Source organism: Lepisosteus oculatus, chromosome 7 (assembly GCF_040954835.1).
Source record: "Lepisosteus oculatus isolate fLepOcu1 chromosome 7, fLepOcu1.hap2, whole genome shotgun sequence".
Lineage (NCBI taxonomy): Eukaryota > Metazoa > Chordata > Actinopteri > Semionotiformes > Lepisosteidae > Lepisosteus > Lepisosteus oculatus.
In genome coordinates this window covers 13,149,377-13,176,313 of record NC_090702.1, presented here as the reverse complement: position 1 = coordinate 13,176,313, position 26,937 = coordinate 13,149,377, and the positions used below count along the sequence as shown (strand labels likewise).

At 39.0% G+C, this 26,937-nt stretch overlaps 2 protein-coding genes and 1 long non-coding RNA gene across 3 annotated transcripts; 1 reads left to right on the top strand and 2 right to left on the bottom strand.

Moving 5' to 3' along the window:
* Positions 1-35: 35 nt before the first annotated feature.
* LOC102698218 (protein tyrosine phosphatase domain-containing protein 1) lies at positions 36-9,869 on the bottom strand. The gene is made up of 12 exons (XM_015353140.2): positions 9,751-9,869; positions 9,200-9,460; positions 8,610-8,690; positions 7,948-8,066; positions 7,226-7,363; positions 5,774-6,363; positions 5,170-5,442; positions 4,256-4,372; positions 4,026-4,127; positions 3,206-3,286; positions 1,109-1,219; positions 36-471 (listed from the first exon to the last, which is right to left on the bottom strand). The coding sequence occupies exons 2-12, from the start codon at positions 9,376-9,378 to the stop codon at positions 358-360; spliced, it is 1,905 nt and encodes a 634-aa protein (XP_015208626.2). The 5' UTR covers positions 9,379-9,460; positions 9,751-9,869; the 3' UTR covers positions 36-357.
* Positions 9,870-13,418: 3,549 nt separating this feature from the next.
* On the top strand, positions 13,419-17,538 carry lamtor4 (late endosomal/lysosomal adaptor, MAPK and MTOR activator 4). Its single transcript, XM_069192200.1, has 4 exons — positions 13,419-13,526; positions 14,771-14,851; positions 15,764-15,881; positions 16,272-17,538. Exons 1-4 carry the CDS (start codon positions 13,524-13,526, stop codon positions 16,367-16,369), a joined length of 300 nt encoding a protein of 99 aa, XP_069048301.1. The 5' UTR covers positions 13,419-13,523; the 3' UTR covers positions 16,370-17,538.
* Positions 17,539-22,616: 5,078 nt separating this feature from the next.
* On the bottom strand, positions 22,617-24,237 carry LOC138240814 (uncharacterized). Its single transcript, XR_011190060.1, has 3 exons — positions 24,174-24,237; positions 23,671-23,725; positions 22,617-22,999 (listed from the first exon to the last, which is right to left on the bottom strand). It is a non-coding gene; the product is annotated as an uncharacterized lncRNA (long non-coding RNA).
* Between the last annotated feature and the right edge of the window lie 2,700 nt (positions 24,238-26,937).

Sequence of the window (26,937 nt, the reverse complement as noted above, 5' to 3'; positions counted from 1 at the left end):
GATGTGAACCAAATGGTGGATATACTGAAAAGACATTTGTGTTAACAAAGCATGCTCTTTATTGCATTTTTAAGACAATTTATCATATGAATCAATAATTTGGGCGGATGTTTTCCTTTTCAATTGTGTTTTAATGATATTAACCAGATGATCGTATGATTTTTCATATCACATACATTTTTTAATAAATGATTATAAAAAGTGTCTCTATGTGGTGGATGAATCACTTTCATATATAGGTAGACCAACTTTAAACCTCTTGCACAGATACTAAATACTTCAAGTTGGCAGTAATTTTTTTTCCTTTGAAAGTCCTGTGGAGAACGTAACTGTTTTTTGTTGCAGATTTTGAGTTTGCTACTGTACGTTTTCAATTGCTCTTGTAAACAAATTTGTGTAACGCATTTCTTTTACAATGGCCTTGAAGATATTCATCTGTCGTGCATAGCTTTTCACTTGTTCGTCCGAGCACTGCAGGGAAGAGTAAGAAAAAGCACAATGTAAATGTGTTTGTTAATACCATACGTTCATTTTCTAATTTTCATGGGGGAACCAGAGCCTATCCCAACAAGCAATGGGTGCTGGTCTAGTCCATCACAGGACACATTGGGACACAGACACACTCCAACTCACACAAGGGCCAATTTTCCCAGAAGCCAATTAACCTACCAGTATGTCTTTGGACTGTGGGTGGAAACTGGAGCACCTAGTGGAAATCCACACAAATACTGGGAGAACATACTGTACAGTACAAACTCCATGCAGATGGCACCCCATCTCTGGACTTTAACCCGGGGCCCCAGCTCTGCAAAACAGCAATGCTAACCACTGTGCAGCCATGCCCATAGTTTGCAAAGCATGGGATTCTATCTATTCATGTAGAGGTAACTCTCATGCAGGTGATCTTTAATGACAATGAAACTAACAGTTAGTCCTTCTTCAACTAAACATCTCTCACAGTAGAATTACTGTAGTAAGATTTCAGAAGTGGGCTACATGTTTTTTTTGTCCTTGTTAAATATGTCATCCATGTACTGTAGATACACTTGCAATGAATTACAGGTCAATAATGAATCTGGGCTGATCTAAACTCCTTGAGTGGTCTTACTCTGGTCACAGCTCGCATGAGTCGTCTCAGAACAGCATCTTCCATGTGTGGGCTGAAACTGGTTACCTCACTGACGCAGTCAAGGAGGCAGGAGATGGTCTGGTCTTGGTGCTGGTAAGACCCAAGACAAAAAAAGACAAATTGAAACCTAATTAAACATGGAAGACTAATAAATGCTTTAAACTGTACGGTGTGGAGTTTAAAACAAAAGTGAATGGGCGTTTGGGCACCAAGTGTCGAGGGTTGTATACAATCGATGTGAATTGCCTTGATGGGCCAGTGACACCTTAGTAATGACTGCATTTCCTGCCCTGATCAACAGTCCTCTTAACATAAGCACACTTGCCAACACTGTTCAAGGGTAATGTGTGGGGCTGCAAACAGATTGGGCTGGACCTGTAATTGAGAGAGGGACCTGAGAACAAGAAGAGACAGAACAGTGCATCAGCACACTTTGCCATATTTGGACACTTCCTGGAAGAGCCCTGGGCAGGTGGCTCAGCCCACACAAAGCTTCCCGCCCACTGCGGGAAGAGTCAGGAACCTAGGAAGCCCCAGTCAGGGGAGAACTGGGACCTTTGGAAGAAGGATGTTTTGCAGGACAGATTGCAGTAGGACCAACGAGAGGGCTCAGATACCAGGGACTGGGAGATGTGAAGGAAGACCTCAGCATCGTCTTTCTCCCCCCTCTGCCCGATACTGGACTCGGGGACAAACAGGGTAGAGAGGGGAACACCAGGGACACATTGTTCAGGACAGCCAGGGCCACAGAAGATACCCAAGGATCTTCACAGAGCACATAACTGCCAGACTGTATTATTTTGGGACACTTGTTGGGTGACTGGGGTCCAATGGGGTGTTTGTGGGTGTCCTTTAGAGTTGGTTTTGTTATAATGAACCCTCTGTGTTGAGTGGATAGCGTTGAATGTTCTTAAACACCAGAAAATAAAAAGGGCTCTTTAGCCATACCAGTGTCTGTTGTTGGTCGATGGATATACTGGTGATTCTGGGAGATTAATAGAGCCTGTGACAAGGAAATAAGGGGCCTAGCACTCTTTATAACTGCTTAGTGGCATAGTAACATACAAGGCAGGAATAATTCTTGTTTAAGGAGTCACCTAACAGTATACAGTATTGTCATATTATTTCCAATTTGAAATCAATCCATCCATTTTCTAACTGCTTCCTTAAGTTCAGGGTCATAGCAGAGCAGGAGCTCATCCCAGTAAGTAACAAGTGCAAGGCAAGGTACACCCTGGATGGGATGCCAGTCCATCAAAGGGCAGACGGACACAAACAGAGATACAGACATGCACACACGGGTCAATTTTCCCAGCAGTCAATTAACCTACTAGTATGTCTTTTTGACTGTGGGAGGAAACCTGAGCATCCAGAGGGGAGATAACAGATCCATTGCTGGACCTGTTATCAAGCAGATAACAGGTCCAGCAATGGTAACCACTGCACCACTGTGATATGATTATCTTAATAAAAATAACAGGCGTACATCACCATCTTTGTTTTGTTTTATGTCTTATTATATGAATACATATAAACAGAGGCATGACTAATAACTACTACAGGTGTAATGTAATTCTAACTGTTTTGTTGTTTTGATGCCTTTCCTCAAAGTAAAAATAAAATAATATACATATACTCTTAGAATATAAAAATATACATTTCACAGAATGTGTTTAATTCCTCCTTAAAACATATTGAACCTTTCTAAAATATCTTTGCTGATTCTACAGTTATCACCTTTGAAAATGTCATCATTCACTCATGCAGTATGTATCTCCATGAATATTCACACACAGCATCAATGTTGTTCTAGTGTTACTAACACTGTGTATGATAAAGCTCTGTTTACAGGTAGTAAACATTTTGTGGACAATGTAGGCTGAATGTACCAAACTGTTATGTAGGTTTTGATGTTTGCATTCTATCTTTTTTCTGGATATGCATGAACCTATTAAATTCCAGGTAGTGATTGAACTGGCCACATTCGCGTTTCATTGCAAAATGCTATTCAAAAAGTGTAATGAACTGCAGCAGCAAAATTCAGGAAGCTACTGCTGTGCTTATGGGCTCATTTACCTTGTGCAGTACTTTGAGACCTTTCTTATCATGTGTGCTTGAAACCAGCAGTTCTAGGTCGGCAGATTTCAGAACAGGTTCCTACAGACAGAAGAATGGCTGTGATTAGCGAGAAGAAGACATTTGCTTAGGTTTATTAGTTATTAGACCAGTAATTAGATTATAGACCACATGTCTTTGGACTGTGAAAGGGAACAGGAGCACCTAGAGGAAACCTACATGAACACAGGGAGACAATATAAACCAAATGCCGATAGCACCCCTGCAATTGAAGTCAGGACCCCAGCACTGCAAGGCAGCAATGCTAACCACTGCACCACTGTGCTGCCCTATACCTAGAAATCATCATCACTGATAAACAAGTGTCAGTTATAAGAAAAACTATGGCAGTGACTATGACTTATAATTGATGTAGATGGAAAAAAGAAAGCCGCAAAAACTAAGATAAGTATCAACTGCAAAAGCTTTTCACTAGGACGTCTGTGAAATTTAAAATTACATATCTAAGATATTAAACAGTGCCTAAAATTTGAAATCCTTCACACAGAAATAAGAAAAAAAAAACAGTTGTATTAATATTGGATCCTTCTTTAACTGTGTAAAATGTACAAATAAGGAAGTCTAATATGCAATTTTACTATTAAATAAATATTTAAAATCTGATATACTGTATGATACTGTACTTATTCCTTTCATGTACTGTATGTATGAACTAAAAACGTATTTTTCACCAAAATTAACAACTGTTTCCAAGGTGTTTCATTGACATTTTTATAAGTAATTACGCAGCTTTCTGCGGATTTCCACTCTAATCACTGACCTTTAACTGTTCCAGCCAGGACCATAACAAATAACTGAGGACTCGGGGGTCTGGTTCCACAGCCAGCATTGCCCAGGCTCCCTCATTGCCATTCAGTTCACCCTAGGGGGTAAATGGCAGACAACCACACTCTTATTTTACTCCGATTAGAAGTATCATTCCGTCTGTTGCTTTCACATTTCTAGAGTTCTCAATTAGGGGATTTGTGCAGAGAAAACAGCACGTCTTACCTGCAGGAGAGCTGCTCTTCTCAAGATGTCATTTCCAACGGACTCTGTTTCTGACATTGCTTTGGCAACAGTCTGGGAGACCGATGCTATTCCAGGCTGATTCTGAGTTCTGTTTAGCTGGAGTAAAAAGTAATGTCTGTAACTTTAATTTACAAATACTTTTATTTCATGAAACATTTGGCCATGCCAGCACAACTGAAATGTAAACAGACAAGAAAGACAAGCCAGGCGCTAGGAGCCAAACAAACCATTGTTTAGAATTCAAAGTCATATTGTACGAACCCTTTACCTACAGATAGCACTTTAAAGCTGCCTACCTGGGATTATGAATGTTTCCATAAATGTGTGTATTGCTTCTGCTTCATCCAATAAACAGATTTTTGTTTTTGTCAAATAAATGGATTATTGCAGTCAACAACAATGTTGTTGTTGGTTTAGGATAAAAGTACCATGAAAAGAAACCCAAAGATATACCAATATAGTGTATGCTGATGATCTACACATATAGAGAAATAATTATACTTTTCTGCCATTTATGTCTTTGCAATTTCATTTTCATTCCCAAAAAATAATGTTATTAGTTTTATGTTTAAGAAAATATTAATTAAGGAAATATTTCTGTTAAATTTCTCACCCTCAAATAAAAATGGTGATTACTTTTTGCATGGGAATAATTAGTAAAAGGAAATGCGTGCAAGGTCAATGTCATTTGATTATCCCTATAAACCAGAATTCAATTCAGGTCTTACCTCTCATTGAGAAAGTGAGTGGCAAAAAGATACACTGCAGAACAATTAGGCTTAACTGGCTTAACTTTTAAATGGCTTCCCCAGTCCTCTGATGCAGAAAACATCCGTGTACACTGTACAGTACACCTGTGTGTGTGTGTCTGTGGTGCTGTGTCTTGTATTTACCTCCACAGTTGTAATAAACCTCCCGAGTGCCGGAGTTTTCTTCTTCTTCCACTTGCCATTGCTCAGAGCTCTGTGTGTCTGCAAATCTCTTGCTATGGCATCACAGTTGTTCAGGCATTCACCTCTGGTCCTGAGTATTGAAGAGCCAATGTTCTTATCGGGAGTTTCTCTTCTGGGGGCTGCTGGGTCTTCATTAGCTGGTTTGTCTTCTAGCTTTGGACAGTCCGAGCAAATCCTCACTAATGAGGGAGGGAGCTGCACAAATTCTAGGTCCTGAAACAAATCAATTGAAAATGTCATAATTGATTAACAGAGGTAGCCTTCTGCTGGAACAGTTTTGTTAATTCATTATTATGGCACAACTACCCAATTTTCACTACTTCTGGCTCTTTCTACTCACAGTTAATGTATCAAAATGAGTTTGAAACTGTCCTTTGTTGTGTATGTTATTTTAGTTCAATGTTGTTACAAAAAGCCAAATGCAACATAGTTAAAATGTATATTTTGTCTGCAAAAAGCAACATAAAAACATTTTAGTACTGACTCAAATTCAAATCTTTTTTGTCCCTCTTGCTGCGTTGTCCACCGAGATAGCGCGACTTGCCTTTTCCAGCAGTGCAATCCTGCTGAGATCTGAGTCGCTGTAGCTTCTCTTGTTCTGTAGAAGCTCTCTCTTTCTCTCCTGAAATCTCTCCTTTTCCTCCCAGGAGGTGACAGACTGAATTGGAGGGTTTAACGCATTATCAGGATCCAACAGCACTGGTGTGACAGCGTCGCATGGAAACTTCTGCTTGATAAGCGTCTCTCTTACAAGCACAGTTAGGTCAAACACAGTGGCTTCTCTTTCCACCTCAGCGTGCAGGCTGCTGCCATCGGCTTTGTTTAAAGCTATTAGTGTCAGTCTCCTGCAGATGAAGTCCACGATTTTAGGCACGTGTTTCAAATTCCGGGCCTCATAACCATGGAGCAGGTTTTTCTGCCTGTTCAGATACTGCTGGAGGGTGAAACTGTTGTGTCTGGTGCTAACGCTGGCGTACAGGACGAGGTGAGGAGCAAGGAAACGAGCAAAGTCAAAGACCAGGTTAATCTGCGCTCTGGTCTGTATGGAGCAGGGCCGTTTGATACGGACATAATGGATGGCCTCACTTGGACTCACACGTGTGATGTAAATTAAGTAGCAGGCAACGAGGACTCCTGTGGAAAACGTGCATAACATAGAATTCATGAAACTGGGATACCACTCCCCCAATGTACATTAGTTGTGACCTATACACTACACTCATGTGCCCCATGGTCTACTGACCAGTTATGCTCAATCAAGGCAGTCTCCTGCACACTAGAACATAGGTGGCGTCTTTCTAGCTTGAATGTACATCTTCCATCTTGGAAGGAGCACTTGACCAAATACAAGGATTCAGCAGAGCCTGCTAGATCCAGCTACTTCTCCCTTATCATGGAGAATATCCACAACAATCTTAGAGACCTGTTCTCCACCATCAACAGACTGCTTAAGCCAAACTAACCCACTACATTACCTGCCTCATCCCAACTTTGCAACACTTTTTCAGGGTTCTTTAGTTCCAAGATTGACACCTGGCATCACATTCTCTCAACAGCTAACGCTACCTACTACACCTTTCTGGGAGCAAACGTGTGATAGAACACAGCAGAAAAATACAAGCTCTTTGGAGTTTAACCATAAGAACTTGTTCCATAATATTCAGCCCATGTAGCCTGTTTGGAAGCTAGTAGTTAAATTATCCAATGATCAATGATCTCATCCAGCCATTTCTTGAAAGAATCCAGGGTATCAGCCCCAACAAAATGGCAGTGTAGCTTGTTTCATACTCCCACAGACCTTTGGCTAAAGACGTTCCTCCTGTTCTTGTTTTTAAATTAGGTTCTACTTAGTTCCCATTTGTGCCCTATGGTTCCTGATTCACTGTTCATTCTGAAACTATCAATCCATGATCATTTAACGAAACACTCCCTTGAGATTTTCTGTCTGGACTGTTGATTATAAACCATCATTTCTTTTAACAACTGAAAACTTCACCTGTTCTTCCCAGTCCTGCATGGCAATGTACAGCAACCTTGCCCTCCTTCACAGCAAATGCCAGCACTTTCACACCATCCAGTATTCGAATCAGGGAGGATACGCCGAAATCTGGCATACCGAAGTTAAAGAAATAGACTTGGGAGAGAAACAAAAGAAGTGAAACTTTTTCACTAAACGTGCTGCATATCCTCTTGACAGCTTGTCATTTTTGGGCATATCTCTTATTGCCACAGAATTTGTTTAAAACTTGTTTAAAATGCATGTGCCTGCATGCAAAATTGTAACCTGGATTGCATGCAAAAGAACCCAAAACTGAAAACTGGCAATTTAATTACTTATTCTATAGCATAGTTACTGTACCAAAAAGACAGTCAAACTATTTCCTTAATAACAAATACCCCACTATTTTCTATTATAGACTTGTCAGAATAAATATGTTATAATAAATAAAGCTTCATATTCATTGTACTTGTATCTTAAGACATATCCTAATGTATGGAACATTCTGAACACATACAAAAATTCACAGTGAGCATGAAAGAAAAATAAGTATTTCTAAATTAGACATATATTTATTAACCCTGATGGTTTGTAAATTTTGATTAACTTGCTTGACAAAAACATTACAAAAATTGCAGAACATAAATTCAAGGTGTTTTTCTTTTAGATCAACTTGCCTATCCACTTCTTTCAAGCCATCCGAAACTGAATTGACTTACTTCCATTATCCATGAAGACTTGGGGTAAATAAGAGAAGCCACTCTCTCGTTCCAATGGTGATCCACAGTGAGCATGCTCCCCTGCCACCTGCATATTGATGATGGATTTTATGTTCAACCTAATGGGAATAGCAATACCAAAAGAGCAGATTTAATGCCAGAGACTGGAAAAACCATTCAGGGATTTCATAGCTGCTACAATAAAGGTTAAGCACAGTAAATCAACAATTTTAACCTAAATCAACAGCCACTTAAAGATGGCCTTCGTTTTCTTCATTATAAACAACGTATGCTCAGACTCTGGGTTCTCATTGCATCTGTAACAGTTCTCTGCTTTTCCACCCTTGCTGCTCCTGCCCTGCCAGATCATCCCTCACTGCCTAGGCGCGAACCCGGATCCAGCGTCACACAACAGGGAACTTGCCAGCTGAGCTAAAGGAGACCTCCCTCAACCTGGCTGGCTGAGATCCCTGTAATATGCAGGGGTGTATTTGTTACACATCCAAAATTAAATGTGACAGTCTGCTACCTGTGTTATCTGTTTTTTTAAAACTAGTTTGAAGAAAGCTTGATGAGCTAATGTAAAAAAAGAAACTTCGCACAATATTCAGCGACATGCTTAACAAGGCAAATTAAAATTCTTCAATATTATGATAACTTACTTGTGGAATTGATCTATAATGTAATACTTCTTAATTAGAGCCGTAGAAGGTCTTGCCATGGCTAGAATATCATCTGTCACCCTAAAGGCAAACAGAAACCACATTCCATGACTACTATACAACAGAGGTCTTTTTAGATCATTTTGTAATGCTTATTTCAGTGTTCCAAGGTTATACAAATAGTAACATGCAAAATCAATATTTATTTTTCCATCGTAAAAGGATGATAGCTGTACTGAAATAAGTAATGCCAGCTGTTTCTTAAAATAATAGAGAAAAGCACTGTACAGCTGAAATTACTCACTCAGGCATGTGCCTTGAACATCTTGCTGTTCCTCAGAGACTTTAATGAGGAAGCAAATCAATGAAATGTGATTCTCCCCTATTGATTTATATGCATAGTACTCAGCAGGGCACAAGTTTGGCGTCACTAACACAGTTGTCTACATTTACGATGAACTCAACAAAACTGCAAAGCACTGTTTACCATTATAACTACACAAACGTTTCTACAGTGAAAGGCCAGTTAATTATTACAAATCAGGTGGATACTGATCATAAAGAAGGAAAATAAGCATATTGAATTCTACCATGTGGAAAAGACACCCCGTATGGCCTGCTGTCTCAACGTCCAGGTTGCTGGTCCCTCATAACGACAATCTTTTCCTCTGCAGGTCAGAGCGCAGATAAGATTTGGGGGCATGGTTTTGACAAGGTTCTCTCGGGCCTGGGAATAGGAGGGCCGGGGCCCAGGAATACACAGGGCCATTCCTGGTGTGCAGGCGGATGTGAATGGACAGGCTTTGTCTGAACAGCAATTAAGGCGGAGTGCAGCCAACCGAAAAGTTCGTCTGGTAATGAACATATTAAAGAAATGTAGAATTAGGTATATGCCCAGGACAGCAAACAGCAACATTAAGCAGCAGAGTTGTGACAATAAAGTGTATAAATCCTGAAATACATAAAGACCATCTTAGAAAAAAGATTCTAAGCAAAAGTATTACATTAAATTATGTTAAAATATTAATTGATGTCTTTAAAGTCTTGTTTCTAGTGCAGACAAGATCATGAATCTTCACACTAAAGTGAATATTGACAATCTTTATGACTGTTAAAATGATATAAAAATTGCATCACTTACCATTATTGCGTCACATTTTGAAATAATTAAAGCAACATAAAAATCAAATCTGTTCAAATCCCCAATAGGCTCTAGTGTATTAGAGCTAGAAATGTACATAGGGCTGCTTCTCTCACTGCCTTTGTGGTTGCTTATTCTGACCTACATCCACTAATCCCTGTTATTAATTCCATAAACACATTAAGACACAGAGGACCGGGGCTTGTAATATTCTTTGTTATATAACTGGGCTCCAGACCAAACACACCTTTATTCTAAACTGAGCCATGACTGAAAAGTTCAGAAACACTCTAAATTAGACAAATTGTCCTTCGGGATCAACAAAGACTTATCTTATCTTATCTTAAATTGCCAGACAGTGTGCAACAAATATTTTATTTAGGAAATCAGTGCCGAATTATTGACACTCTTGATAAACAGGACCATATTAATTCCTTCCTGTGTTTTTCTTGGTTTTCAGGCTTGACATTCAATAGGATAAATAATTTCATCACCTGTCACCACTCAACTTTCTCTGCTGATGCAACAAAGTCATCAGCATTATAGTCATGAATGATCAATTAATCAAATTTCAGAAATCCATGTTTTATTTTTATTAAAAACATACATGCATAATTAGTGTGATGTTATGCTTGCTGCTTAATATATAATATTTCGCCTTTGTATATGAGGAATCTATGAGCACGTACATAATGATACAATTCCCACTTGCATTCATAACCTGGACTGTTTTAGTACATGACTGATTACATTGATGCACACAGTACAGTGAGGTATGAAGATAACAACAGTACCCATTGTTGAGCACGGAGAGGGTTGTAAATATGGTAGCTCCTGTCAACATCCATCCATTTCCTAATCCCTTCTTTCAGTTCAGGGTCGGAGGGGAGCCAGAGCCTATCCTGGCAATAAAAAGGGCGCGGGCAGGATAGATCTTGGACAGGACACCAGAGCATCACAGGGCCGACAAAAACAGACACAGACACGCACACACTCACTCCAGGACCAAGTTTCCCAGGAATGAATTAACCTACAGGTTCATCTTAGGACTCTTCAAGGAAACCCACACAAACACAGAGAGGTGTTCCCCATGTAGATAGCACCCCAGATATGATATATTTAATCTTTTATTCTTACAGGTAAGGGAAATGAGAACAAATACTTATTTGCAGCGATGTCTTGAGCACTCATTTATACAGCAGTACGTATACTAGAGTAATTTAATGGAAGTATCTTGCTCATGGACACAACAGCAGTGTCTGGACAGGAGATGTCCATGATGTCCATGTCCATGAAGAAAAACATTCTGAATACAAGATATCTGCAAAGTTCAAACACTGAGTGAAAAGGCTTGACCCATTTGGCCGATACACTGAATCACCTACAGTATGCATGCCAAACCGATCAGCATATACAGTACTATAGCTGTCAAGGAATGTTTGATTGGTAAGGCTGAATTCATCTCTGAACATCTACAGTATGTGAGCCTACAGAAAACTTCAGCATAAGGTTCACCAGCCATAGCCTTTAAATGTGTCCCATAGCCCTGAACCCAACATCACAGTGACCCACTTTACAGTATAGGCAACACAGCAACAGAACTGCTTGCCTCTAAACTCTGGAGTGGTGCAGTCTTCTTTCTACCTTACTGCAGTAAAGATGGAAAATGTCTTTAACCTCATATAAAAGACATGACTTTTAAGACATTGTGAGATGCAATAGGATATGATTCAGGTCATTTTGGATTGCGATATGTATTAAAGATAAAATTATTTTACAGTGTTGTATTATTAGTACTAATAAATGTGAGTCTCGAAATGTAATACATTTAATGGTGCATAGACTGTCAATGTGATGACAAAATGTTTTGTGTTCTGATGTGTAGCAGTGAAGATGATGAGATGAAGTGCATTTATATTAAGTGTACACTAAAATATGTATCTGTTATAATGTTATTTAATGTTATGTATAAAGTTGTTTGAAAGACATCATTTCAATACTAAAACATAAAATTCTTAATCTCTACTCATATTTGTACTCAATCCTGCTACTGTACTTTATGAAGTAATTGTACTTGTGCTTCAGTATCAGTTCCAAGTATGGTCCCAGGACGTCTCTGTAATCTACTGCAATCTATGCACTTTACTGCTTTGTGATTTTTTATTAAAGCAATAAAAATAAACAGTACAAATAATGAAAAAAAATGTGCGCTTTGTGTCCACTGGAGGTCAGCAGAGATTTAGTAGTACTGTAAAGCAGCACACATAAAGGTAAATACGTGCTGGTTAATATCACAGATTGTATTAAAAATTAGCTATATGGTTTAAGTGAGAGGCTTTAAATAAAATTCTTAAAATTCTAACTATTGGACTGGATTTCCCAAAAGGAGTTTTATTAAGTGTATGGTTCATTAATAATAATAATAATAATAATAATAATAATAATAATAATAATAATAATGGACACTCAGTGGGGATGAGTAAAGAGTGACGCAAACAATGAACGGATCGGAAAACATAAGCCCAGAGTGGACAGGAGGCGGGAGTGGACACCCAGGTGGTGTGAAATCAAGAGAGGTGAAGAGAGGCGTGAAGTCAAAACCTGCAACTGAATAGAGAGGAATAGAAGGAAACGAGTCTGTAACTGAGAGAAGGAGGAACGTATGATGCTAGATTCAGGATAATTTTGATTTTGGATGTCTTCCTGCAATAGGAGTTCCGAAACCCTTCTTTGAGAACGCAGATGGAGAGACCGTGACGATCACAGCCGTGAGAAGTAAAATGAGAAACTATGTTCTTGGAGATATCTTTGATCTTCACAGCCCTGACATGTTCCCTGAAGCGGTCTCCCAGTCTCCTTCCTGTTTCCCCAATGTAGATAGCTGGGCATTTTCTGCAAGAGATGCAGTAAATAAGGTTGCTGGAGGTACAAGATGTCTTCTGAGTGATCTGGAATTGTCCAGAAGGGCCTTGGGGCGAGAGAGAGTAAGGGAATAGCTGTGAGGAAAAATAAAATAATGAACACTAATTGGAATATTTCATTTCCGTTAGCACAGGGTGTTCTCTCAGATTTTAAAATTGAAAGGCATCAGTGCGCCAGGATAATCTCTCGTTCAGGATACCGCAATCCAGTTTAAGGCTTTCCTTGATATTATTAGCATTAGAGGTTGTGCCAGTAGTATTAACCCACCAACTCATGTTTCTAAATGCTTCGATATTAGTCTCAACTTTTTGGAGTTGAGACCAGTTACATTCAACCAGAACTCTTTCAGAACAAGATGTTTGATTTTTAAGAACTGAAAACAAGACGTTCATCTTTATTGACGTAATTTACTGCATGATCCTGTATCTTCGAATCAGTAAGACCAGCCTGATGGACAGTTATAAGATGCGCAAGTTGTAAAGCCAGTTCTGTTCACACTGTAGCCAAAGTCTGATTGAATACAGACTAAAACTGTGCATTTCTGGAAAAAGTGCATTATAAATTTGGAGAGGTCGGAACAGCGGCACTCTTGAACACGGGTATTTCTATTGCTCATTTTCGTGGAGTTATACGGTTAAGTTTAATGGCCGCATTGAGAGGACTGGCCGTAGAATTGACCAATAAAAAATAAGACCTGCGTCTCAATGCTCAATGTGGATTGACAGCAAAGTTGTCCAATGAACATTACAAATTCAGGAAGTACCGTTTTTCGAGTCAGACGACACGTGACAAGATCATATGATCATTATCACAGCGGAGTCGAGCTGTGAATGTTTTTCTTTTGATTGAACATGGTGAGTATTCCTTTAAAACAAGAAAAGTAATACGGATGAATACTCAAAATAATATAAATATTTTGCGTTTCTGTACTATTTTGTGCTGATAACAAACGAACATGATACCAAATATATAATAAGAAGTAATGAAATATCAGACTTTTATTAAAAATACTGTCCGAAGAAGATAAACATAGTCTTTATTGCAAATGCGATTATATATGACAATTAGTATCCACTCTGGTCTGGTTAAACGAAAGTACGTGCTTTAACTTTGGGGGCTGTTATCTCATGATCATAGGCCTGTTTAGCTGAAGACAGAATGAATTGGTTAAGGATCGTGCACCAGAATTATCAGACCCTTAATCTTTTGTAAAGTATTTTCTTAAGGATAGTATTTTTAAAAAAACGAAATATTCACTTCTGAGATATTTTTGTGTTTATAGATACATTGCGTTAGGGCTACACACTACTTTCCTCCCGAAGGCTTTGTAACCTACTTTGATTCCTACGCCTTTAAAGTAACTACCCTCTTTTTTTCCCCGGTAGTTAATGCCATTGAGTTTTCAGGAGTCCAAGAAGATGGGCGGGACGCCATCACATGCACATAGTTAAAGAACAACATATTTAACCTAGGAAATTATTAAAATCGTAGTTTTTTTGTGTAAGTGCATCTGGTCATAGCAAGTAAGCTTCTTGCCTGTAAAGTAACAGGTGTGATTCGTAAGCTTTACAACAGGATTCAAGTTTCCCAAACCATTATGTCTGCATAGATTTAACTTTAAAATTTAAGAAAATGAAGGAAGTTAAGAAAATTTTCGTAACAACAATGTTAAATATCTTCCCGAACGTGGGTCTTTTTTATTTTGAAAGAGTCACGTGGTAATGCCCTCTCCCTCTGCGGGACATAATGTGACTAAATGTCGTTCGTAGAGTAACGTTTAATCAAAAACGGTTTTATTTTGTAGGTAGTTTTCCCTAACTTGTGGTACACGGTAAAGACGTTTCTAGGAAACCATTTTTGTTTTCGACAGGGAATGAGATTTATGTTGAGCTCCAGATAGATTTAATTGAACTGTCCCCCACAGTGTCCGTGGTATTCTACTAAGAACGTAATGCTTTGTAAAAATGTGAAAAGAAGTTGTTACAAGACTATTTTTGTTATGGCAAGGACAGCCTCCTGTATTAACATTGAAGGGTCAAGTTCTCCTTTTCCCTGTTATCACAATACTGACAGGAAAGATGTCTCTGCTGTGTTTCAGACAACAGCTTTGACTCAAGGGCTGGAGAGAATCCCAGACCAGCTGGGCTACCTGGTCATCAGTGAAGATGGAGTCCTTGCTGTGAGTAAACACCATACTTTTACAATAAAGAAGGTGGCTGGGATTTAGACAGGAAGGACAGGAGGTGCAGGAAGGAGTGAGCTATGGAGACAAAGGAGGGTCTCCTTCATCATAATAATCATTCCAATAGTTTCTGGAGAAGCCCAGAATTGAATTGAGTTTATAACAACAATTCTGGAGGGATGACGACAACTGAGGTCAATCAGACTTACTCTCTTACTCTCTGACATCACTTACTCTCCTGAAACACTGTAAGGGGCGGAGTGGTGGCACTGTAGCTAAGGATCTGAGCTTGTGCCCAGAGGGTTGCTGGTTCAAATTCTGTAGCCGGCAGAGGAATCCTACTCTATTCGGCCCCTGAGCAAGGCCCTTAACCCCAACTGCTCCAGGGGCACTATACAATGGCTGACCCCAAGCTTCTCTCCCTGTCTGTGTGTCTCATGGAGAGCAAGCTGGATTATGCAAATATACAAGAATACACAATTTAATAATGCAAGAAATTGTATATGTATAATAAAGTGATCTTATCTTACCTTAAATACTGTATGTGATCTTGCTTATATCTTTTGCATCCCACCTCCACCTCGTCTCCACCTCTGCAGCTGCCCCTTGGTCACTCCTCGCTCTGTGTGGGGTCCCAGCCTCCTCTTCCTATGGATAAGAGGTCAGCCCTCAGCCAGACCGGTTAAACCAAATTCTGACTGAACACTCCATAATCCTTAATATCTTGGGTGTTGTTACTGCTAGTGCACTGGGACCTAAACATACATCGTTGTGTTGTCTGGTTGAGCTTGGCATTCCTTTTGCCCACTTCCTCCACTAGTGTGGGGCAAAGCTGCCACAGGTTGGTTTGTCTCCTTCAGTAACCTCCTACAAGCACCGTATGGCTAATTAAGACTTTCTCCCCCCTAGTCTGCCGGTGAGATGGAGAACGACGAGCATGCGGCGGGGGTGATCATGCAGATGGTGCAGACAGCCTGCAAGTTTAAGCTGCAGGGCAGCACAGAGCCCCCCTTCAAGCGCATGTCAGGTCAGTTTAGACGTGCTCTACCTCTTAACCGGTGCTGGTAAACACTGAGCATCCATTTCAGCTTGTGTCAGGTTTGGCGTTACACTCACTCGTCTTTTTCATTGAGCTGGGCGGCTTTGCCTCGAATGTTAGAATTTTTTTTCCCTCCCGCAAGTATTTGCCAATTAAAAGGCATTAAGAAACGATCCTGCCTATCATTTCTCCCAGAAAACAGTACAGCAGATTTGATAGTAATGCTAATGGATAGAACAGTACACAGGGTTACCAGAGGTTTAGGAATCCCACACAGTGAAGTTTGTTGATACAAACAGCAGGTGGGGATATGTGTTTAGGAATTGTAGATATGTCTTGTCTTGTTTTTACCTTTTCTCCTCTCCTGTCTTTATCTAGTGGTGTTTGAGGATCATGTCTTCATGGTGACCGTGTCTGGGCAGAAGGTCTTTGTGGTGAAACGGCAGAACAACCAGCGAGAGCCAGTTAACGTCTAGAGGTGTGAGGGTGGACCCGACGCTGCCCAGAGATGCCTTTTCTCCAAGCAGTAGTGGAATGAGGCACACCGGGAGCCAAACAGAACTGGGGGATTTTGTGGCACAGGCATATCCACTCTTGTGAAAGAGGATCGGAGACCTGGAAGGGGGGGGTTTCCACATGCTCCTGTGTCACAGTACAGCAGTCTGTTGAAGCTTTTGATATCACCTTTTGGTCTCGTAATGAATTCAGCAGTGTCAGCAATAAATTGATTTCTGGGCGTGGGCAATAATGTTAGCTTAATAATGCCTGCTGTGAAATGGTTAAAGGAAATATTAGTAAGTCTCATTTGCTCCATCACCTATTTGTGACCTGCACAGAATGTGCTGTGTGTATCTTAACTAATCCCATGCTGTTAAGTAACCGTGCTGCAACCCATTATATAAGCAGTAAAGCTTTATACTTTGTTCCAGTTTGTGCTTTTTTCCCTCAAGAAATATCCTGCATTTTTAATATTATCTGTTCATCCCATAACCATTGGAGACATCTCTTTTTCTCAACAGCTCCCATCCTTGTGGGTTTTTGTGTATCCCTATATTATAAAGGGTGGAAGATTAGCAGTGTATATTTTGACCAGTTGAGTAAATACGTAGGTCAAAACATTCAGGTTTAGTCCTGAATACTCGGATAATGAATCCCAAAGAAAAGTCACAAGTACTGGACCTTACAATTTAAAAAGCTGTACCGCTTTTGCACAGTCAGCTGTTTAACTGTCTGCTTAATTATTGAACTAGGTTTTAAAATTAAGGAGCTAGTTTTACCAAAATTCTGTGAGGATAGTTTGGAAGAGGTTCTGTCTGTTTACCCCAACCAAATGCTGAAGAGACATACAGGACCAATGATATAAATCATGTTCTCATTCTCTTTTTGTGATAAGTCCTCTGTGGGCAGAATCACTTTAGCAGAATTATTTATTATTGTAGTTTAACTTTGTAATTGAGTATATTATTTGTCTGTTAAGGTTTGATCTTCAGCATAACTAAAGAATAAAGACATTGCTCTTTCAGCTTTTGTCTTTGTGTAATATATTCACCAAAATAATAGTGTGTGCAGCCCTTTCACGGATTGTATGTTTTGTTTTGTGTGGAAAGCAAGTGTTGTTCAAATAAAATGAATTCAGATAATGGCACTAGAAGCATTTTGCACAAAGTTATTTACAAACTAAAGTCATCTCCAGTACCAGGGTTTCTTAAACATTGGATTAATAATGACAGCAGAGTGCCAGGGGAAATGGAAAAGCTAATAATAGTTTCGAAACAAGCACACAACAGGCAAGCATGCCAAGAATCAGGCCAAAATGTAATGTCTCAAACATAAATTCCAGTTGTTTGAGCGCCAGAGGGTCTTTTAGCTTTCATACATACTAATTTGATTAGTAATTCAATGAACTAAACCGATGTAATTATCTCACCTCTAAACCAGCCAGTGATTTCAAGAGACCAATATGTGCTGGGCGGTGGCTCTTGGGAACAGAGGTCAAGAACACAATAAAATGGGTCTCAAACCCAGATCTTCTGTTTATTGTTCCAATCTGTATAGTCCACTAAACAACCTAATTTAGAAAAGAATTAAGCATGTATAGGTAAAGATTTTTCTTAAGGTATTTTACAGTTGATTGCACAAGACATTCACTTCATTAAAGGCACAGGTACCTATAAATCATCATAGAGCCTGGTTAAAATTAATAACTTCAGAACTGTATTACATAATTAGACCAATTGAAGACATGGCTGGAACAAAGCAGTATAAAACTAGGAATTGAGTATAAAAACCCTGCTATAAAGCTAAAAGCATTGTTTAAATCCATCCATTTTCTATCAATATCTGTGCATCTGCCCATTATGCCTCCCTGCCTAACGAGCTCAACACATTTTATGCTTGGTTTGAAGCCAGCAACACAGAACCAGTCAACAGAGCTGCACCCTCCGCAGCTGACCAGGTGCTCTCGTTGTCTGCAGATGAGGTGAGGAGATCTCTGCTAAAAGTGAACACATTCAAGGCTGCGGGACCTGACGGCATATCCAGTCACATCCTCACAGCCTGCGCAAATCAACTGGCAGGTGTATTTATTCACAGGCATTTTCAACATGTCTCTGGCCCAAGCTGTCCCCACCTGCTTCAAGACAACCACCATCATCCGAATACCGAAGAAAACCACAGTGACATGCCTTAATGACTACCGCCCGGTGGCACTAACCCCTGTTATCATGAAGTGTGTCGAGAGGGTGGTCATGGGGCACATAAAGGACACCATTCTAGACACACTGGACCTGTACCAGTGTGCCTACCGGCCAACAGATCCACAGATGACGCAATCTCCATTGCCATACACACTGCCCTATCCCATCTTGATAAAAAGAACACATACGCAAGACTACTATTCATCGACTTCAGCTCAGCTTTTAAAACCATCATTCCAGAGAAACTAGTCAAGAAACTCAGTACAATGGGTCTCAACACCACCCTCTGCAACTGGATTCGGGACTTTCTGACAGGCTTGGAAACCACAGCTCTGGCACACTAACTCTGAGCACCGGGGTCCCCCAGGGGTTTGTGCTTAGTCCATTGCTCTACTCCCTCTACATGCACGACTGTAAGGCCAAACATAACACAAACTCCATCATCAAGTTTGCCGATGTCACCACAGTTGGAGGTCTGATTACAGACAATGATGAGAGGGCCTACAGGGAGGAGGTCAATCTCCTTACAACATGGTGTGAAGACAACAGCCTCACCCTTAACGTCAGCAAAACCAAGGAGCTGATCGTTGATTTCAGAAAACTGCAAAACGGTCATACCCTATCCACATCAACAGGGCTGAAGTGGAAAGGGTCAGAAACCAGAAACTTAAATTTCCTTGGCGTCCATATCACCAAGGACCTCACATGGTCTCTCAATGACACTTGTCTGATTAAGAAAGGACAACAGCACCCGTACTTCTGAGAGCTAGCTAAATAGCATTTCATTTTAACATATACCTGTGTATGAGTATAATAACAATGAACTTGAACTTGAACTTGACCTCTATCCAATAGGGCGTGAGGGACACAGAGCCTATCCCAGCAAGCAACGGGCTCAAATAAGGATACACCCTGGACGAGACGCCAGTCAATCGCAGGGCAGACAGAGATACTGATACACACGGCAAGCCAAGTTTCGCAGAATCCAATTAACCTACCAGTATTTTTTTGGGCTGTGGGAAGAAATCGGAGAACTCAGAGGAAACTCACATGAACACTGGGAGAACATAGAAACTCCACAAAGATAGCATCCCATCCCATGAATTGCTACCCACTGCCACTATGCCAACCTAATTTAAAAATACCTTTTTTAATGTTCTGAAATTTGTAATTCTTCCAATTTTGGTGAGAATTACAAAACAAAAGTTTTTAAAAAGGATGCTGCGATGGATCAGAGTAGGATACACCGGCCAGCAAAACACAACTAAGCCCTAAATATTAACAAAGTTCACATTTATTTTAATGTCAATTTTTCAGCAATGAAACAATTTCTAGAGCTACAACAGAGCTGTATGAAAGAAATCTGTTGGGTTGGATGTTAATGGGAGGCTTATACAATGGATTAAGGATTTTCTAACAGATCTCCCTCAGGAGGTTCTTATGAACAATACATTTTCAAATGAAATTGTTTAAAATACTGATGTTCCCTAGGTCTGTTTTGTGACCGTTACTATTTTACATCTATACAAATTAAATTAATATGCAGAGAATTTAATTGGTCTACTACATCCTACTAGATGGCCCTTGTTTAATGGGGATGATACAGAAGGAGTAGAGAATTAATGTGAACAGACGTAAACTAGAAAGATGGTGTCAAGTGAACCATGCTTCATGTCAATGTTGATAAAACCAAAGAACTGGCTACTTGTGATAGTAATATGTCAGATTTTTAATTTCTCTCCCTTACTAATCAGCCTGTGGAGGCTGTTTAGTTTTTAGTGTTTCAAATACTTAGGAACAGTAATAGATGAACGTTTAAGCTTTGCAAAGAATACGAATGACATTTTTAAGAAGTCAGGATATATTTTTGATCAGGAAGCTGAAAGAGTATAGGGTGAGTCAAAATTCTAAAAGAAGGTTTATAGAATGTTGGTAGAAAGCATCTTTACTTTTGGTATTACTGTATGAAAGCTGGAGGATTAAGAGCAAGGGAAAATTGGCCAGAATTGTTAATATTGCTAGTAAAATTATTGGTCAGCCACAGAAACAGCTTAAAGAGCTGTATTATACTACAGTTCCAAAAAAAAGTCAAGTTATGCTTGAGGAGACCTCCTTCATTTCTATTTCCAATTGCTAACTTCAGGGAGGTTTTTGAATGCCTGTGGCCAAGAAATATGTATACAAAAAATCCTTTATGCACTGTGCAATCTCTATATTAAACACAGCTAAGTGACTGTTTCCTGAAAGAAGCTATCAGATTACTGTTTGTGTAAGATGGGCAGAGAAATGTGTTGTTTGTTGTCTACAACTATTGTTTGTTTTTAAATGGTATTTTTTGTTATGCTGAGTGTTATTTGTTGTTTTTTTTTGGAGTTTTGTATAATCCTTTGAAGACAAATTTACACCCTTTTGGAAGGACAATTACACTAAGTTACATCTTACCGATCAGAATAAGTGAGGAATCCATCATAGCTGAAACTCATTAAAGAAAAAAAAATAGTAATACTATTACAATTATTACTAATACTAATTCATTACCATTACTATGGTAATGGAGTGCTCAGTATAGAACAAATTTATGTGGAACAAAGTAATGGGTAATCAGCTAAAGCCCCTTTATCACCCACTGCTAGGATGTTTCAGAACATCTCTGTCATGAAGACATCTCTGACATGGCCAGCATGAATTGGGGCGACGATGTAGGTGTAACAGACCAGGGGGAGTGGCTGGCTCACAGCACCTCGAGCGTAAGAGAGGCTAGAACAGATCAGCGCCAGTCTGGGGCAAACCGTCCACTTCCTTCTGCCAGGCAGAGTCCGGGAGCAAGGGGCCTCCAGGGTGTTGAAGCCTCCAGGCCTCCATTTTTGTTCCGTAGGAAACGTTTAATGCACAATAAAAACTAAAGAACCATAATTCCAAGGGTCACCCAGTGTTGTTATCACAATTCAACAACATTGATTGTCTGTAATAGCTCTACTTATTTCGACAAAATATAAAAAACAAAAAGTTGTAATAAACAAAATAGAAATCTGGTCAATAAAAAAGACAACATGTAAAGTTTGATATGTTTAATTTGAAAACTCGCTTTGAAACTTCATAATAGAATCCATTATTATTCTGATTAGTGTTATCATGCTCAAATAAAATACTGTATTTTTCTGAATTAAAATTAAGGGGGTTATGACTCTTCTAAAAATTCTTCTTTTTGTTAGTGGAGTAGTAACCCCTTTTATTTTAATTCAGGAAATGACAGTATTATACCCGAGAATGAATTTGTAAGTACAGTGCTGACAAAAAGATTAACAAGGTGAAACATACTGTACTCCTCTGGAATATCACTCTGCCGAACAGAGTTCAGACTAACACACATCACAAATTGAGATGCAGTATGTTGGCATAGATCCCTTGTAACTAAGAGATCCCTCTTCTTAATTTACCTTTCTCTCTCTGACTCACTTTCAGTTTTGTTTCTGTCTACACCATAGGGCCTAGCTGAATTGATTATTCAATTACTATCGCTCTTTCTTAGTCTGGCTAAAAAATACTGAACTTTAGGTCTTTATTCAAAGTGTGTTCTGATTAAACCCTAGACTCTAGTTTTCTAACCATTCTCAGCTCGGAACTTCAAACATTTAAAGATCTTTTAATTGGCTGCTTTGATCCAGGACTGAGAATTACAGTATACATCCTAAGTACGCAAGGGTCTGTGATTCTATTTTTTATGTCCTTTCTGAAAATCAGTTTTCATGCTCTTACATTTGCAACTGTGTGATGCACTTTTATTAACTTTATTCTTGAAATATATAAAATAAAGATTATTTTAATGTCACCCTATTAGAATTACTATTTCTCAGAGATGAGAAAGTGTGGTTACCTAAAATACAAGAAATTGATGTACTAAACAAAACCATAAAAAACTGAGTTAACAAATCTCCAGAAGTAACATATATTCTAGCTTCTTAGTATTCTGAATGGATGACATTCAAAGGATAACACCTACTATGGAAATAAAACACACACTACACTGTTTTATTTCTGTTTCACAATTTTCTCTTTTTATTTTTATTTTTCATTTATAAGGAAACCATGCGTCAAGCCTTGCTGAATAACAGTGAAAGGGAAATTTTTACAGGCAGGTTTCCCTCGACCCACCGAACCAAGCAACGCAGACAACCAGAAGCTGGCCTCCGTAGCCCATTTTTTATGGTTTAGGCTACGAAAACCTAGGGGCAAGGAGAGTTTAGTTTTTTTGTCGTTTCTGGGGTTTGCTTCTTTGTCTGGCACGTTGATACGCTGCTTCGAGGTCAGTGCTCATGGGATGGAATGTCAACATGGCACTGGATCTGCACACCAGAGTCCCCATACGGGAACTCTGGTCCTGCCCTTGGCAGCAGACCACTCCAGCTCCTCCTGCAGACACACAAACAGCACCTGGTCAATGCACAGTCAGCAGCAAACACCCACTTTCCCCATTTCTTTCCCAACCAGTGTTAAAAGCATCAGCCTCCTGCATGGCTGTCTGCATTCGGTCCTGCATGATAAACAAGTTCCCAGACGCAAATGAGGTTTTGTCTGACCTATCCTGTGTGAGACGCTTTGTCACAGTTGTAAAAGTTCACCACTGTAATACTGCCAAAAAGAGTTTTTTGGCATATGTACACATACATTGTAATTCTTAATACTGTGCAGAAGCTCTAGTTTACATCATCACTGAGCATCTCTGGCAAAGCCCACTATATCCCGGGGGCTCAGTACGTTAAATAAAGTTTAAATGACATCCCTGTGTTTGGTTGCTGACAAAGACTGATTTCTGCAAATGATTACTCTTTGTACCGCAAACAAGAGAGCTGCGAAAAGGTATACTATTTAGAAAATCATATTTCACAGCCAGAATTGCAGGTGTGTTTCTACACGAAAGACGTCAACACCACTGTGGGATCTCTGTTCGACTATCGGCTTGATAAAGACCATCCATGTTTTGAGTTATATCATGGTTTTTTCAGCAAAAATACAATCTGGAATTCCCCAAAAGTGAATTTAATGAAAACAACTGATGCTAGAGCTGCAAAAAGCTTCCTTACCTCCGAAAAGCGCTAAGCAAGCAGAAAGGGTGGGGGCTCCATCGGGACTGGCACCCTGTAAAAGAAAACAGCACGAAGTTGTTAAGACTACAAAACAAAGAAGGAACACTACACGGAACAGGTAAATAAAAACATGCTCTTGTAGATTTTAAGGCGAATCCTAAGCGGTCTTTACATCTACTTTACATCACATTTAAAGTAGATTTGTAAAAAGTCATTTTACAAAATACATTTTAATGCACAACGTTTCTAAATTCGAAAATGTTTCTTGGTTTTTTCGAAGCACAGACGAGTATTTTGCACTAAAGGCAAAAATAGTATCGAATATATTATCGAATAACGTTTTTTTTAAGAAGCATTAAAGGTCTCCTTCATAACGTATGCTTTAGTAAAAATGATATATGAACTCAATCTATAAAATCAAAATGTGACTTTTTTATTGATATTAGATGTCAAATACGAATTTACAGAACAGAAGATTTTCTAGATCATGTCAAACTTACCCCATCAGCTGTTCCGCAGATTACTCTGCAGGACGAAAGGAGCGAACGAACCCAAGTTATTGATTTTATACCAAAACTGTCTCAACGTCATGAACAGTCTCCACCTACACTAGAAGATTCTGTTTCTATGCGGAAATCCACCGTTTAATATTGATGACCAATTTTAACACAACAACGGAGGTGTTAAGAGTTTTGTAAACCTAAGATTTGTTGATAATGTTGATAATATTTTAGGAAAGGAACTAAAGTATATCCAGTAAATTGGGTGACCATAAATAATTTAAATGACACATACAGTATGACCCACCCTCTTAAGTTTCAATTCTCTTACCGACTGTTAACTTTCGTTTCTCTCTTGTCTCCACCCAAAGTCACAGCTATTATTATTATTATTATTATTACTGCAGACACTTTAAAAAGGGACTTTTATATTTTTTGCCTTGCTTAAAACAATTTTGTAAAGTGATTTAGATGCGAACGCTTAATTCAATGGGAAAAGTGTGCCTTTGGTTACCACTGCCAAAATAACTTTAAAAACGTAATTATTTGTAAAGGAAGGACATTTTTGCTTAAATGTCCTCTTGAAATTTCTATTAAGTAAACTTTTTTTCAGATTTAAAATTCATAATTGCAAATGCAAAATTATTTGCGAACCATGCAGTTCACACGATTAAATTACAGTAGTTTATATCTGTTAAAACGAAAAATAACTACATACAGTATACATACAGAACTTGTCAGTTATTCTTCCATAAGCCTTCAAGCTATAGACAGTTATGACAGACATTTAATTTAGTGTTGTATCATGCTTTTGCAGAGTTAATTTTATGCTTATCGAACAAATTAATGAAACCTTCTTAAATCATACATAACGCCACTAATTGAACATTCCATTATCGACCTGACAGTAAACCCCTCTATGAGATGAGCGTTACGTGAGATATGGCATAATGCAAGATTTGTACTTGTCGCCTCTTGTTTTCCTTAACAAACTAAAGCTTTTTCTCTAATACCAATGAAAAACTGCACGATGAAATTGGTGAGTCTAATACAAATGTATTAACTTTAACGAAAAACTATACATGAAGCCATTTTAGTCCAAATGTCATGGTGAGGGTTGGAGCAGAAGATCAGAATCCTGGAAATGTTTACTGCAGAGCTCAGAAATGTGATTCAAACCATGCAAACAGCTTGGAACGCCTAGTGTTTAAACACAGGAAAACATCCCATTAAGAACTTACAAACGAAAGCAGCTTATTATAATCAGCTGGGCCACCACCTTAAATAGCAACCTCACTGGCAGCCTGTATTTCTTTCATCCAAAACTGATGCAAAATAATTATCTGTGAGACTTAAGAATTGATATTTCCAGGTGGTGAAAGCTGACGTTTGTTTCTCTGAAGAAGTAGTTCACATTTTAAGCAGGCTTAAAATGGAAAAACAACAACACTGACTAAATGTAAGGTAGGTATGTTAAGAATTGGAAGAGTTTCAGGCAGACAGCCTCAATCTACAAATTGAACTTAAACTTAAAAGATTAACCATGAGTACTTAAAGAGTAATCAAAGAGACAGAGACTGACAGACCTTTCCTTAATTGCAATTATAAGAATAGCACCTGTGTTTGGTCAACTCCTACGCAGAGAAACATTAATTCACAAGGAACATAGTTCAAAAAAGTTCAGTGAAGATGACAACTCCCAGCTCACTTCCTGCAAAAATAATGATTCCTTCCTTCCCAGCAACCTTTGCTGTGCACTCCTCTGTCAGCCCTATTAGCAACAGTACCTTGATTTTCTGCATATGAGGCTCTGACTCCTTCATCTTGAGAGCCAGTTTTAGCCCTCTGGGTTCACATCAAAGAATACTCCAATATCTTACATAACCACAGAAATTCATCAAGTTGTGGAGATGTTCTTGAAAACATAAATACTTGAACTTCTTTTAAACGCCCTACAGATACAGTAGGTGTTAACATCTGGAGGGAATTTCCTTTAAGCCTAAACAAAATCCTATTAGACTCCTCAAATAAGTGCGGTCTGTATGGCAGCGATAGGCTGGACAGCTTTGCTAGTCTTGAAGATGATATGTCCCATTTTATTTCCAAAAGCAAAACATGCATGGACACAAATTATTCAACACTGTCCTCCACCTCAATATTTCTTCCAAGGTGCCGTCAAGGACTAAATTACGAAAATGTTCATTTTACTGAATGACCACAAGTGCAAGGCATGAAGTGTATTTCTATTTAGCAAGGAAATGTACCATATTTTAATCAACTAGATTAAGGGAAAAAACACCTTCTATTACAGTTTGGTACAAAGACCTTTTTTAAGTACTTCCACTTGAAAGGCTTAATACAGTTCAGAAGGGGAATGAGAGATCTTTCCTTAAACAGTGGTCGGCTGCTGTAGAATAACTACCAGCGGAGGTAACAGAATTGTCGCTAGAAGAGCTAGAAGGCATTGGAAGATTGGAGATTTCTTTGTATCTCGAACTTTATATTGTATATTATTTCCTTTCATAATGTTTTTTTGTTCTATTCATCGTATTTTTCATTATTAGTGGATGGTGTTTGAACAGCATTGAAAATTATTGTAATAATCTCAATTTTGTGAAATCAAACAGCTGAAGTTACACTCTGTAAAGGGTTCATTTGAGCCCACAGATTCTCAATCATCTTTTAGAGCCTGGTTAATCACTAACCAGCCATCAGTAACTGCATACTTCATTTTAGCAGTCGTGCACCTTACTAAAAGCTACTA

What these genes read in the sequence shown, in the direction of transcription:
- lamtor4 (XM_069192200.1), top strand. An exon ending in GTGAAGATGGAGTCCTTGCT is followed by an intron (nt 14,852 to 15,763) that starts GTGAGTAAACAC and finishes TCTCCCCCCTAG; the next exon opens with TCTGCCGGTGAGATGGAGAA. An exon ending in CCCCTTCAAGCGCATGTCAG is followed by an intron (nt 15,882 to 16,271) that starts GTCAGTTTAGAC and finishes GTCTTTATCTAG; the next exon opens with TGGTGTTTGAGGATCATGTC.
- LOC102698218 (XM_015353140.2), bottom strand. Translation starts at nt 9,378, where the DNA reads ATGGCCCTGTGTATTCCTGGGCCCCGGCCCTCCTATTCCCAGGCCCGA. An exon ending in GGATTGCACTGCTGGAAAAG is followed by an intron (nt 5,443 to 5,773) that starts GCAAGTCGCGCT and finishes GATTTGTTTCAG; the next exon opens with GACCTAGAATTTGTGCAGCT. An exon ending in GAAGAGCAGCTCTCCTGCAG is followed by an intron (nt 4,128 to 4,255) that starts GTAAGACGTGCT and finishes TTTACCCCCTAG; the next exon opens with GGTGAACTGAATGGCAATGA.